This window comes from Lichenostomus cassidix, chromosome 25 (genome assembly GCF_008360975.1).
Source record: "Lichenostomus cassidix isolate B80296 chromosome 25, HeHo_3.0, whole genome shotgun sequence".
NCBI classification, from domain to species: Eukaryota; Metazoa; Chordata; class Aves; order Passeriformes; family Meliphagidae; genus Lichenostomus; species Lichenostomus cassidix.
In genome coordinates, this window is record NC_139505.1 from 2007072 (window position 1) to 2019285 (window position 12214).

General features: G+C 60.7%; 2 protein-coding genes across 5 annotated transcripts; both read right to left on the reverse strand.

Annotated features, from left to right (window-relative positions):
• Positions 1–1828: 1828 nt before the first annotated feature.
• SF3B4 (splicing factor 3b subunit 4) lies at positions 1829–6074 on the reverse strand. Its single transcript, XM_085082281.1, has 6 exons — positions 5817–6074; positions 5264–5392; positions 4381–4923; positions 4027–4221; positions 2849–3019; positions 1829–2308 (listed from the first exon to the last, which is right to left on the reverse strand). Exons 1-6 carry the CDS (start codon positions 5848–5850, stop codon positions 2124–2126), a joined length of 1257 nt encoding a protein of 418 aa, XP_084938407.1. The 5' UTR covers positions 5851–6074; the 3' UTR covers positions 1829–2123.
• A 100-nt stretch (positions 6075–6174) lies between these two features.
• MTMR11 (myotubularin related protein 11) lies at positions 6175–11533 on the reverse strand. 4 transcript variants are annotated; one of them, XM_085082260.1, is made up of 15 exons: positions 10752–11533; positions 10556–10671; positions 9966–10038; positions 9706–9848; positions 9350–9603; positions 9169–9256; positions 9001–9089; positions 8800–8921; positions 8648–8711; positions 8387–8457; positions 8141–8269; positions 7880–7989; positions 7466–7657; positions 6921–7181; positions 6175–6688 (listed from the first exon to the last, which is right to left on the reverse strand). In XM_085082260.1, the coding sequence occupies exons 1-15, from the start codon at positions 10939–10941 to the stop codon at positions 6407–6409; spliced, it is 2184 nt and encodes a 727-aa protein (XP_084938386.1). In that variant the 5' UTR covers positions 10942–11533; the 3' UTR covers positions 6175–6406. The 4 variants fall into 4 exon arrangements, with proteins under 4 accessions (XP_084938386.1, XP_084938385.1, XP_084938387.1 ...); XM_085082259.1 differs by having other exon boundaries at positions 7880–8050; positions 8141–8316; positions 10752–11523; XM_085082261.1 differs by having other exon boundaries at positions 6175–6502; positions 7880–8050; positions 8141–8316; positions 10752–11517.
• Positions 11534–12214: the final 681 nt, after the last annotated feature.

The following is a 12214-nucleotide window of genomic DNA, read 5'->3' on the forward strand; positions in this document are numbered from 1 at the left end:
GAGGCGCATCAAGGAATGGGTGGTCCAAACCGACCCCTATTTCCCATGGGTTGCTTCCCGAGGGTGGGAAACCGGAACCTACAGTGCTCCAGCCCCATATCCCCAGGGCTGTAGGGTGCTGGGTGCTCCTGGGACTGGCTGAGTTCAGAGTGGTGGGCCTCCGCAGTGAGCAGGGCTGGGGGTGCTCCCCAAAGCAAGATCTTCCCTGAGCCCCCTTCAGTGGCATTCCAGTGTTCCCAGAGCCCCTTCATCCTGCATCCCAACACTCCCAGAGCCCCAACCGTCCCTGAACCCCCCTCCTCCTGCATCCCCTGACATGAGTTGACGCAATCCCAGATTCCAGGGTGTCAATCCCAAAGCCCCACAATACGTCAGGATCCATCAAAATCAGCACTTCACACCCCGGATTTGAAAACGGGACCAGTCTGCACTGGTGGTGCCAGCACAAGGAAGGATTTAGAAATCCAGGAGCTGAGAAATAATTGTGACATTCATGGTTGGGAAAAAAACCCAGAAGGGGGATGGAACTGCAGGACAAGGCTGGCAGTCGAGGAGCATTCCCGAGAAACAGGCAGTCCAGGCTGTGCCCTCCGGAGATCATGCGCTCCAGCGAGCCCCAGCCCCACGGGGGAGCAAGCGCTACATCCTCAGGCACCCGGTGACTCATGTTGTGCCACCGTCACCGCAGACTCCGTATCCCCTGCTTTGCTCCGGCTTGGCCCCGAGGTTTTTGTGTGGTTCATCAGAGGAACAGGCTTGGAAGCAGGGCAGGGAATGGCTCCTCCTGTCTGGAGGGCCTCATCCGTATCTGCCAGGACCTAAAACCCGGGAGGTGGGATTCAGCTGAGGGGAATGGGTTAAATACAGGGGTATAATGGGATAAAGTGGGGAGGAATGGGATAAAATGGGAGGAAAAGAGAGAAAATCAGGGTTGAGAATGGAATACAATTGGGGGAAGATGGGATGTAACTGGGAATGACAGGGTAGCATCAGGGATGATGGGATAAAACTGGGGGTCAGAGTAGGTAACTCCAGGGGAGAAGGGGATGATGACTGTGTCCATGCAGGGAGATTGGCTGCCCCAGGTGGATCCCAGTGGCTTCCATGAGGAGCAGAGAAATGCCACCCTGGGGCTTCCTGGATCCAGATGGGAATCGCTGGGTTCTTTGGGCCCTGGAGATCTCGTAAGCCCCTTGGCTCTCAGCACCACACGGAACCCCTATTCCCACACCACACATCTCACCCCTTTACACCTAAATCCACTCACTCAACCCGTCCATGTGGGATTGTCCCCGTATTTCTGGATGTGAAGGATCAGAAGGGGATTCCAACTTTGTCCCTCCCTCCTTAAGCCCATCCAGACCCTAGAAATTCCCATCTGGTTGACAATGCAAAGTGCAGCCTCGGCACAGACGAAGACACTGGGATGAAGAAGGGAGCAACATATTCCCATTTCCATGTCCCCTCACAAACTCCCGACTCTTGGAGGCTCTGGCACTGCCCAGAGGCAGAAGGGGTTTGTGGACCACAAGCCCCTTGGATATTTTCCAGGGGAATGTTTGACTTTGGCTAAACCTTGGTACCAAAATATTCCAGTCAAACCTCACCTCCCTGGATTTGGGCAGTGATGGCTCAAGAACGGGAAGCCAGACATTCCTATGGAGCAGCTGAAGAACACACAGCTCTTCCAGGCTTAGCAGTGGAATAGGGATCAGAACATGAATCAGCTCTGCCATTCCTTAGGCCCCAAATCCCTCCAGCCTGGTTCTTCCCAATGGCCCAAGGAGGGAAGAGATCCCAGCTGGTGACAAACACACAGAGCCTCATCCCCAATCTGGGGACTCCCCTGGTTCCCAAATCCTTTATTTGCAAGTGGGTGGCCACTGCTTTCCATACAAAACCAACAAATCCAGTAAAAAGGAGCTTGGAAAAGCTTCCAGGGCAAGAAAAACAGGAGTAGGCAGGGAGAGTGAGGGAAATCAACACTACAAAAAGAAACAGGGGGAAGAAATGGGGAGGGAATGGAGGAGTAGGGGATGGTCCCCAGCCCTCTGCAGGAATGGGAATGCTGATACAAGGGGCTCTGGAAGGCTGAGGATGGAGACTGGAGAGTCCCCCACCCCTCAGGGCAGGGGTCCCCGGAGGGGGCCACGGGGGGGGACTCCAGGGGGTCTCTGTGCTGGCCGGGGAGGCAGTGGGACCCTCTGGTAGCCATAGGGGGGGGGCCGGGGAGGCCCATTGTAGCCGTGGGGTGGCATCAGCGGCGGGGGCCCACGGAGCCCATGGTGTGGCAGCGGCCCGGGATGACCTGTGGGGGACAGGGGTATCAGTGCTGGGGGGGGAAAGGACGGAGCACCCCCCAAGCCCCCTGGAGGTACATGGCCCACTGTGCCCAAACCCCCTCCCAAACATCCTTGGAGGTGTCCACCACACCCACGCCCAGGGCTGCCACATCCAGTGGGTGCCCCCCAGATTCCCCCAGGGGTTCCACACCCAGCAGATCAGCTGCCCCTCAACCCTCCCGGGGTGCCACATCCATGGGTGCCCCCAAACCTACCCGGGGTCCCACACCCAGCAGCTGCCCCCAGCTTGGCCAACACTCCCTCTGTGTCAGGGTCCCAGAAATGGGAATTTCTCCCAGGACCCCCGAGGGCAAACAGGCCTCCAGAACCATCCCAAAGGTGTTGATATTCCAAGGGGAATTGCAAGGTCCCATATCACAGTGAGGAAACCCCAGGAAGACTCCAGAGTGGGGGGTGCCAAGATCCCCAGATCTTCCTTCAGGCCCAGCTGCGCATCCCCTCCTCCTACCCCTGGAGGAGATCCCCCCAGAAGAGATCCTACTCACCCATCGGAGATCCGAAGTGTGGCCCCCTGGGTGGGAGCCCCATTGGAGGTGGCCCAGGATGGGGCATTCCCGGGGGAGGCCGAGGGGGTGGCTGCCCTCCGGAACCTGGTGGTCCTGGATGGTGTTGCCCCATCCCAGGTGGCCCATGGTGCACCTGCATTGGTGGCATTCCTAGGGGGATGATGGAATTAGGGGTGCCGGGAAGCAGCTCCACGCAACCCCAGGGACTGAAATTCCAGCTGAGTCTGAAATTCCAGCTGGGTCTGAAAAGCATGGGTGCAGAGGGGCTTCTGCTGCCAAAAAGGGGCTTAAAGAGGAGGGAACATGGAGCTTTTTGGCAAGAGGAAAAGGCTTGGATGCAAGTATGTGGGAAAAGAGATGGGATAGGAAGTGAGTGCAGGAAAAGAGGTGGGATAACGTGTGTGTGCAGCCCTGGGACAGTGAGGAATCCTCATCACTGGAGATTTTGGACAAGGTCTCAGAGCAATTCAGAGCTGGAGGCTGCCCTGCTCTGATTGGAGCAGCCAGGGTCACCCAAAACCTCCTTTTTCCCAATTATCCCATTTTGTCTCATTGGAAAAAAAAAAAATCAAATTGTTTTTTCCTTCCCCAGGGAAGCTCCTGAGCCTGGTTTTCCCTGGCTGGGTGTAATTAGCTCTGCTCAAGCCCTGCAGCATCTGCTCCTGGCATGGCCAGAGTAGGATCACACAAAGCTCCCTAATCAGGGTGACTCCGGAGCTACAGGATCAAACAAATCCCAGAGAATCATTAAATTGCACATTTCACAAAACTTGTGCTTTTGAATCTGGAGCTGAGATGCAGACAGCTCCCTCCCAGGACCACAGGGCCAAAATGTAGGAAATCAGGGAAAAACTGCTTTCACTGAATTATTAATACCAAAATTAGTTCCTGCCTTCCTTTTCTGCATCACTGCCTTCCCATGTGCCTTCCTTCCTTCCTGTGTCCCTGCCTCCCTGCATCCCACACCTTCCCAACTCAAGGCAACCAACACCTTTCCCTGCTCAGGTGCCTCCCAGACAGCAATGACGTCCCAAATTCCTCAAATCCTTCAGCAATGGCAACCCCCCCTCCATGACTGGGGAAGACAAAATGAGGAGGATCCCCTCAAGCAGCCTCCAGCAGGAGAAGCTGAGTCCCACTCCCACCTAGCTTCATACCTGGATGGTGCATCCCTCCTGGTGGGAAGGGGTGTGGATGAGGGGGGTGTCCCCCGGCAGGGGCAGCTCCTGAAGGGGGTCCAGGGGCTCCGGCGCCCGGCGGCATTGGCGGAGGGGGCATGGCCGGGGGCATCCCGGGGGGCAGTGCTCCGGGCGGTGGCACTGGCGGCGGGAATGAGCCAGGGGGAGGCAGGCCTGGAACACACAGTGAGAACGTGGGCTAGGGGAAAACAAGCCAACAGCAAAACATGGGAAAGGAGGTGAGAATTGTGAGAGACAATGTGGAAACAGGGCTCAACAGCAGGATGCTGGGACAGCACCTTGAACCCCGGCCTGGACAGGTCTGTCACCCACCTGGAGGGGTGACCCCAGGCCCCAGTGCAGTGACCACGGGTGTGGGCACGGACGGGGGTGGCGGGGCATCTGCAAAGAGCTGGTGAGGCCGGTCAGCCTGGGAGAGGGGATTCTGAGCTGCCAGCAGCCGCTCAGCTGCTGAGCCGTGGCGCTCGCCCTTGGAGTCCTTCTTGAAGGCATAGGACACAGTGATGGGGCGGTTGCACAGGTACTGCCCGTTCATGGCCTCAATGGCTGCATCCGACGCATCGAAGCTGGCAAAGTTGATGAAGGCGTAGCCCTTGGAATTGCCTGTGTCCGGGTCCCGCATGATTTTGGGGGTCTGCAGGATGACCCCAAAGGCGCTGAAGGTGTCGTAGAGCAGCTTCTCATCGATCTCGGGGTCCAGGTTGCCAATGAAGATGTTGGCGCCCACGTCCAGGTTCTTGTTGTGGGCCGAGGCCTTGTTCACCCGGATGGGTTTCCCGTAGAGCTTGATCATATTCATGATCTTGATGGCATAGTCGGCATCCTCCTCACTCAGGAACTCCACGAAGCCATACCCTAGGGGACCCCAATGGTGGTTCAGGGGAGGGGCAAGAGACCTCAAAGGGACTTCATGGGGGACCTCAAAAGGACTTCAGGACAGGGGAGACCCCTCAAACCCTCCCACTTGATCTAAACCCCACTTGATTTAAAATCCCAGCTGATTGAAAACCTCATTTAATGATTGACTGAAACCTCCTTGATTTCATTTAAACCCCTGTTAATACCTGATTCAATTCCCACTTAATTTAAACCCTGGGGCCCCGACACCTCCCGAGGGACGGAGTATGATACCGCTCTTCCACGCCCCCATCCCACCCTCAGCTCTGCCCCTCGTTGGGATTTGGGGGTCTCTCACCCTGGTGCTGGCCCGTGACCCGGTCCTTGGGCATGTGCGTGTTGACCACGGGCCCGGCCTGCAGGAAGAGCTCCCAGAGCAGGGGCTCGCTGACCTTCTCGTCCAGCCCCCCCACGTACACCGTGGCATCTGCGGGGAATTGAGGTCAGAAGCGGGACACCCGCGGGATAATGGGGGGCTCGGGGCTGACACCTCTCAAGTCAAAGCCCCCGAACCCGAAACCCTCCGCCCCAAGTCAGCCTTTAATCTAGCAGGCAGCCCCGATGCCCCCTTTTTTCATTCGGGACACCAGAGCCCCTCTTGGCCCCAGAGATTCCCCGGAGCCCCCCTCCGTGTCCCCAGAAAACCCAACGTCCCCTCCAGTGCCTCCCCGTGTCCCCAGGATACACCAAGGACTCCCCATTCCCCCCAGAATCCTCCCCAGCAACCCCCGATGCCCCTACTGTACCGAAGGCCTCCACAGGTCCCCCGCGGTGTCCCCCTCAGTGCCCCCAGCGCTCTCCCTAGTCCCCCCTTGTCCCCGGTGCCCCTAGACATCATCCCCCGCTCCCACCCTGGTTCCTCTCCGAAATCGGCCCCGCCGCCATCTTGTTCTGCTCCCGCGCGCGCGGCGCCGCACGCACAACGCGCGTGACGTCAACGCGCAACCTCGCGTCCGTGGGACGGGCCGGAAGTGGCGTCCTGCGGGGAAGGTGCAACCGCCATCTTGGGTGTAGATGGGAGGGGAGGACAGGTGCCGCTGCTCTTCTGTTGCGACATCACCCTCGCAGCAAGGAGCGCCCTTAGTGCGCGGGCTCCTCAGTGCCAGATGATTCCAGTGCCGGAGGTCCCACCTGTGGGATGCCGCAGCGTCCCCATCCCAGTCCCATCCCGTCTCCTCCAATCCCCATCCCTGAGCTTTTCGAGCCTCATGGAAGCAGCACAAATTTAATGAAAAACTAGAACCCCGCCGTGTCCGTCCAGCATCAGGGACACCTCGGGACCCGCCGCTCTGCCCTTCCCGGGACCCATAAGCACCCAGAGAGGTGCTGGGAGCAGCCGTGAGGTGCAACTGGAGGCACCGGGCTGTTTCAGAGGCCCCGAATCCCGAGGGATCCTGGTGGCGTCCCAGAGCTGGGGTGGTATCAGGTGCCCTCCAGGGTCTCAGTGGGGTCTCTGCATGTTCCAGGAATGGAGCTGGTCCTGGAGCAGCTCCAGCTCCTCAGCCAACCCGGCCAGGGATGGGGCCAAGCGGCCACGCTGCCAAGAGACCGTGTCCAGCACGGGATGGGAACACGGGATGATAGGTACACAGGACATGGGACATGAGGATGGGACAGAGACACGAGACAGGAATGGGACAGGAACACAGGGACGAGAACATGGACAGAGTGGGGTATTCCTTATGGGACAGGGACACAAGGATGGGAACACAGACAGGACAGACTGTCCAGCACAGGACAGGGACATGGACAGGGTAGGATGGATGGACATGGGGTCCGTCCGTCCATCCATCCATCCCCCCACACACAGATAGGGCTGGTTGCACGGACGCAAGTCAAGTCCAGCCTCACCCCAAGCCCAAGCAGCAGGACAGGCTGGGACCCCCCAAACTGGGACCCCCTGAACCAGCACCCCCAGGCCCCAGTCTTCCCCCATGTCCCAGTTTCCCCAGTACCTGTTCCTGGGGCAGCCCCCTGAGGTAGCAGCGGTGCCAGAGCAGAATGCAGGGCCCAGCGGTGCAGGGCAGGAGCAGCCCTGGTGGGGGCTGGGAGTCCCCCATGAGGCCCCCCCGCATCCCCCGGCTCTCTGGTGGGGGCACCCGGTGTGGGGGACGGAGGGTGGGGCGGGTCCGCCAGGGCAGGGGGTGGGGGTACAACGAGCCCTTAGCCAGCATCAGCACCGTCCCAGCCCCCCACCACAGGCAGGAATCTCCAGGCTGGGAAAGGGGGAAAACAGGGATTAGGGACAATGGAGGGAAATCCAGCAGGGCTGAGGGATGAGAGGGTGTAGGGTTAGGGGATAAAAAGGAGAAATCCATTGTGAAGGGAAAACAGGGGAGGAAAAGTGGGGTGAAAGAATTTACACTGGGAATAAAAGGGAGTGAAAGAGGAAATGGGGGAAAACAATAAGGATTAAGGAAAAAAGGGAGGGAGAAGGCAGCCAGAAGGACAAACAGGGGGCAAAGGAAAGGTGCAGCTTCCCCAGCCCAGCCACACTCACCCTGCCTGGGGCCAAGGCCTCAGTAGGGGCTGGGAGTCCTGCAGGGTTCCGGAATTGCTCCTGCTGGTGTCTGCTGTAGTGCAGCCTCCAAGCCCAGACCGAGGGGAAGGTGCAGGTGGGGGAACCTCCCCTGTGCCCCACAGGATCCTGCCAGCCTCCCACACACCGGTAGCTCTGGCTGGGGACCTGGGGCTGCAGGGAAAGAGCTCAGAAGTCAGTCCCCCATTTGGTATGGGGAAACTGAGGCACAGAGTGGAAAAGAAGGGGTAAAATGGGAGATCTGGGGGCACCCATCCCCAGTTTGGAATGGGGATGGAAAAACTGAGCCAGAGTGAGGAGAAGAAGGGCCAAAATGGGAGGGTTGGGGATGCCCATTCCCAGCTGGGGATGCAGCAATGTGCCCCTGCCCCTCACCATGCTGCTGTGGCCCCGCTGTCGCTGGCAGCTGAAGCGGAAGGTGCTGAAGTAGGGGCTGAAGCTGCTGTCATGGAGCGCCAGGAGAAAAGCCTCAGTGAAGCCGAAATCTGCCGGGAATTGCCGCAGGAGCTGCCATGTGCAGTCCAGGAACAGCAGGAACACAGGGGCCTGGGGGGATATGGGATGGGGGGGTCTCACCTCCTCCCATGCAGGGCCCCAACTACTATTATCCTAGTAGGACAGGAATGAGGATCTCACCTCCTCCCGAGGGGTGTCCCGGCAGAGCAGCCCCAGCCGGCGTGGGAAGGGGTGTCCGGCTGCCACCCACTCCCGCTGCACCAGGCTCTGGAACCCAGGCAGTGAGCGGGCGTGGGGGTCCCCCAGGAGCTGCACCAGAGAGGCCAGGAGGCAGTTCATGTCCCGGTCCGAGGGCTCTGGTGGGGGCGAGGTTGTGAGGGGGGTCCCCTTTCCAGCCCTTTCCATCCCCCATCCCAGTGTCCCCACCTTGCAGAACTACGGAGCAGTGCCTCCCTGCCAGCAGTGACACCACCTCCACAGCTTTTCTCAGGCAGGTGCTGGGGGACAAAAGCAGGTGTTCAAGGCACCCCAAAATGCTACAGTCACCTGCCCAGGCAACTCATGCACCCACCATAATGCCCCCATAACCCCACAGTGCCAGGTGGGCTGGGGGGGGACATCCCACTGTGGGTTTTAGGGTGAATTTACCCCCTATATCCTGAAGAGCGCCCCTTGTCCCCTGCTTACCGGACGTGGTCCAGCCAGCGTGTCCCCTCCAGGGCTGAGAGCCACTTCTCCTCCGCCACTGCACCTAGATCCCATGGGATGGGTTTCAGAGGGGAGAAGGCCCAGCCCCCTGGGGACGTTGAGGTCCCTGGAGTCCACCCCGTGCCACTCACCAGGCAGGCAGAGTGCCTGCAGCCTCAGGTGGGCAAGCTGGATATCGGCAAGCGTGGGCAGCTCGGCCGTGTCAGCCAACACACAGGGCCCGCGGTCCCCCAGCAGCAGTGCTTCCAGGCACCTGGGGGGCGCAGGAATCCCCAGGTGGGGTCAGGCTGGGGGGACACCCTCATTCTCCCCCTGAGCCCCCTGGGACCCACCTCACATCCTCACTGCCTGGCTCTGAGGCTGGATGAAAGCCAGCGGCTCTCAGCAGGTCCCCCCCACCTGGGTGGTGCCAGCACAGGCGCTGCAAGAGAAACAGGGTGATGCCCCCACGTCCCCCTCCCAGTACCCCCCACCCTGCCAGGGCCCACCCAGGCACTCACAGGCACCCGTCGCTCCTGAAAGTGGCCAAAGGTTCGCTTGAGGTCATGGTCCAGAAGCCTGCTGGGCACCCACAGGTACTGGGGGAGGCTGTGGGAAGTGGGAGCACAGGGTGGAGTCCTCCAAATCACACGTACCATTTCCAGTGGCTCAGGTGGTGTTGGGGGACTGGCTGGGCTGTACCTGGGGGCCATGTCAAAGCGCTCATTGACGGCGCTCACCCTCCAGCCTGCAGCACCGAGACGCTGCAGCTCCTTCTCCCAATCCCTCAGGCTCTCAAAGAGCAGCGTGGTGGATGAACCTTCCTCCTCCTCCTCCTCCTCCTCCTCCTCCTTCTCTGGGGGGGCCTCACCACGGCAGGACCAGCCATCATGTCCCTCAGCAGCATCCCCCAGCCATGCAACTGCCTCCCGCGCCTGTGCGATGGCATTGGCCACCTGCGAGGGCAGCCAGGGCGGGGTGTGAGCTCCCCAGGCTTCCCCAGAAACGTGGGGTACCCCAGAGTGAGGGTGCAACACTTCTGCACCTCCCTGGCTTACCCGGAATGCCTGTGGAGCCAACCCGTTCTCAGAGAAGTAGAAGCGGAGCAGGCGAAAATCCCGACAGAAGACTGCAAGTTCCTCGGGGATGAACTTGAGGGTGGAGGCGGCCGTCAGCACCTTGGGCTTGGAGAAGCTGCTGGCTGGGGTCAGGGGGATGACACTGTCAGGACCGGCTGAGACCTGCTCAACTCATCACATGGGGTTGAGACCCGAGACCTGCCCAGCTCTTCCCTTGTGCCTCTGGATGTCCCCATTACCTGCCACCAACTTGCGGATGCAGGGCAGGGCCACCTCATCCTCAGAGTGGAGGAGGCCACGGGAGCCAGAGGCCTGTGGGAAAGTGGGGAGAGCTGGAAGCTGCCCCAGAGTGTCCCCCCATCTCAGGAATGGGGGATGGATGGTGGGGATGGATCTGGACCTAACTGTCCCATGTCCCTTGTGCCTTGTCCCCCACTATGTCCTGCAGTGCTCCCAGGGTGAACACAGTGCTCCCGAGCAGCCCCCACTGTCCCCAGGCACCCCTGGGAATACGAGCCACGATGGTGCTGGTATGGAGCTGGGATTGGGCAGGGATGTGGCTGAGTGGGGTTGGGATGTCATTGGCTGGGGGTGTAGATGCAATTAGCATGGGGGCAGGATGGGGTTGTGATGGAGCTGGGATGGGAGTGAGGGATGTGGTGGGATGGGGCTGAGCCGAGGACCGGGGTACGGTAGAATGGGATCGGGATGTGGTGGGATGGGGTCGTGCCGGGGCAACGGTCCCCCCGGGCGGGCGACGCGGGGTCCCGCGGTCCCGTTCCTGATCCCGCTCCCGGTACTCCCAGTGTTCCTAGTCTTCCCGTCGCACCTGGCCGGGCAGGAAGGCGAGGCGGCGGTTGGTGCAGAGCAGCGTCCCTGGGACGGAGCCGCCGCCGTTCCCGCAGAGCTGCCGGGTGCCCGCCGCCTCCTCAAGCACCCGCTCCCCTGCGGGGACCGGCACTGGGTCTGGGGCTCCGAGTGCCCCGAGCTCCCCCAAGATCCCCGGCCCCCGGCCCCGACCCTACCTGGGAGCCCGGGGAAGGTCGGGCGGCGGCCGCCCGTGGCCCGGCTCATGGCGCAGGGACTTTGGCCGGGCGGGCCCGGAGTGCCGGGGCCGGAGCGGCCCGGGAGAGAGCCCCAAGCGCCCGGCCCGGCTCCGGCATCCCGCCCCCCACTCCAGCATCCCGCCCTCCCCTGGCATCCCTGCCCTGGCATCCCGCCCCTCGGGGCCCGGGATTCCACGCATCCCCGACCCCTCGGATCCCGGCATTCCGCCCCCCGCCATCCCACTGCCCGGTGCCTGCAGTGGGAAAGAGGGGCGAGCGCGGGGGTGGGAGCTGCGCAGGCGGACTGGGGGGACGGCTTCAGGTACCCCAAAAGTTCAGCGTTGGGGCGGGGGTACAGCTCCGGGGACCCAGTCAGGGACGGGCGGTTCTGGGGTCCCTACAGCCCCGGCACCCCGCAAGCGCTGCCTGGTACAAGGCAAACCCCGTCAACAGCGTCACGTGGAGGGGGCCGGGGGGGGGGCGTCCCGGGGCCTCTCCCGGGCGTACGGCAGGAGAAGCTACTCTGTGACTCACGGCCGAAGCATGGAGCCTTCTCCTCCCAGCCCAACAACGGCTCCCAAGCCAAACCACCCCCGCTCGCACCGGGCCCTGCCTCACCGAGTCCCCGGGCCCCCGACCCTGCACCGGGCAGCAGGTGGATGGTGATCCTGGGGCCACCTGTGCCATCCTTCAGTGCCACGAGACTTCCAGACACCCCAAAACCCAAGGCAGCCGAGGTAGCGGTGCTGGCACGTGGCAGGATAAATCCTGACACAATCCAGGAACATGGAACTCACCAGAACTCCAGCTCTAACTCTGATTTTTTGTGTGTTTTGCCCCAGATTTTTGGGGCAGCCCCAGCTTTGGGAACTTCAGCTCGTGCACCCCAATTTTCCTCCTGCAGGAGAATTACCTGGCAGAGGTTCTCAGGGGCTTGGATAAGCTTTTGGCTCTGGCACTTGGCAGATGAGAGGAATTTCCTGGAGGCTTTGAGCATGGAGCTGCTCCAAGCCAGGACAGGGTCAGTCTGGGCCATGGCAGGAGGAAAGATCCTGGAAGAAAATCATACGGCAGAGACGTGGCGCTGGGCATGGAGTGGCCACTTACAATGCCAGGAAGACGGAAAAACACTGGGAGCCAGGACAAAAAATACCAATGACAGAAATCCCACGGGAAACCGCTCCTGGAGTCCCACCTTCCGCAATTCATCTCCGACCAGCCCCAAACCTCTTTTCCTCTTTCATTTAAAGCTTCAGCATCCATTATGACCCATGCTGGATTTTACCCCTCATTTTGTCCTGATACTCGGGTACTAAAGGGAGCACCCCTCTTGGGGTGGCCTTGGGATGCAGCTGTGGAAAAGGCTCCAAGACCTGAGAGGATGGAAAGGAACAAGGTGGGAAAAGTGGTTGAGGGGTTCCTTTTTAAATGAAAGCCAAGAA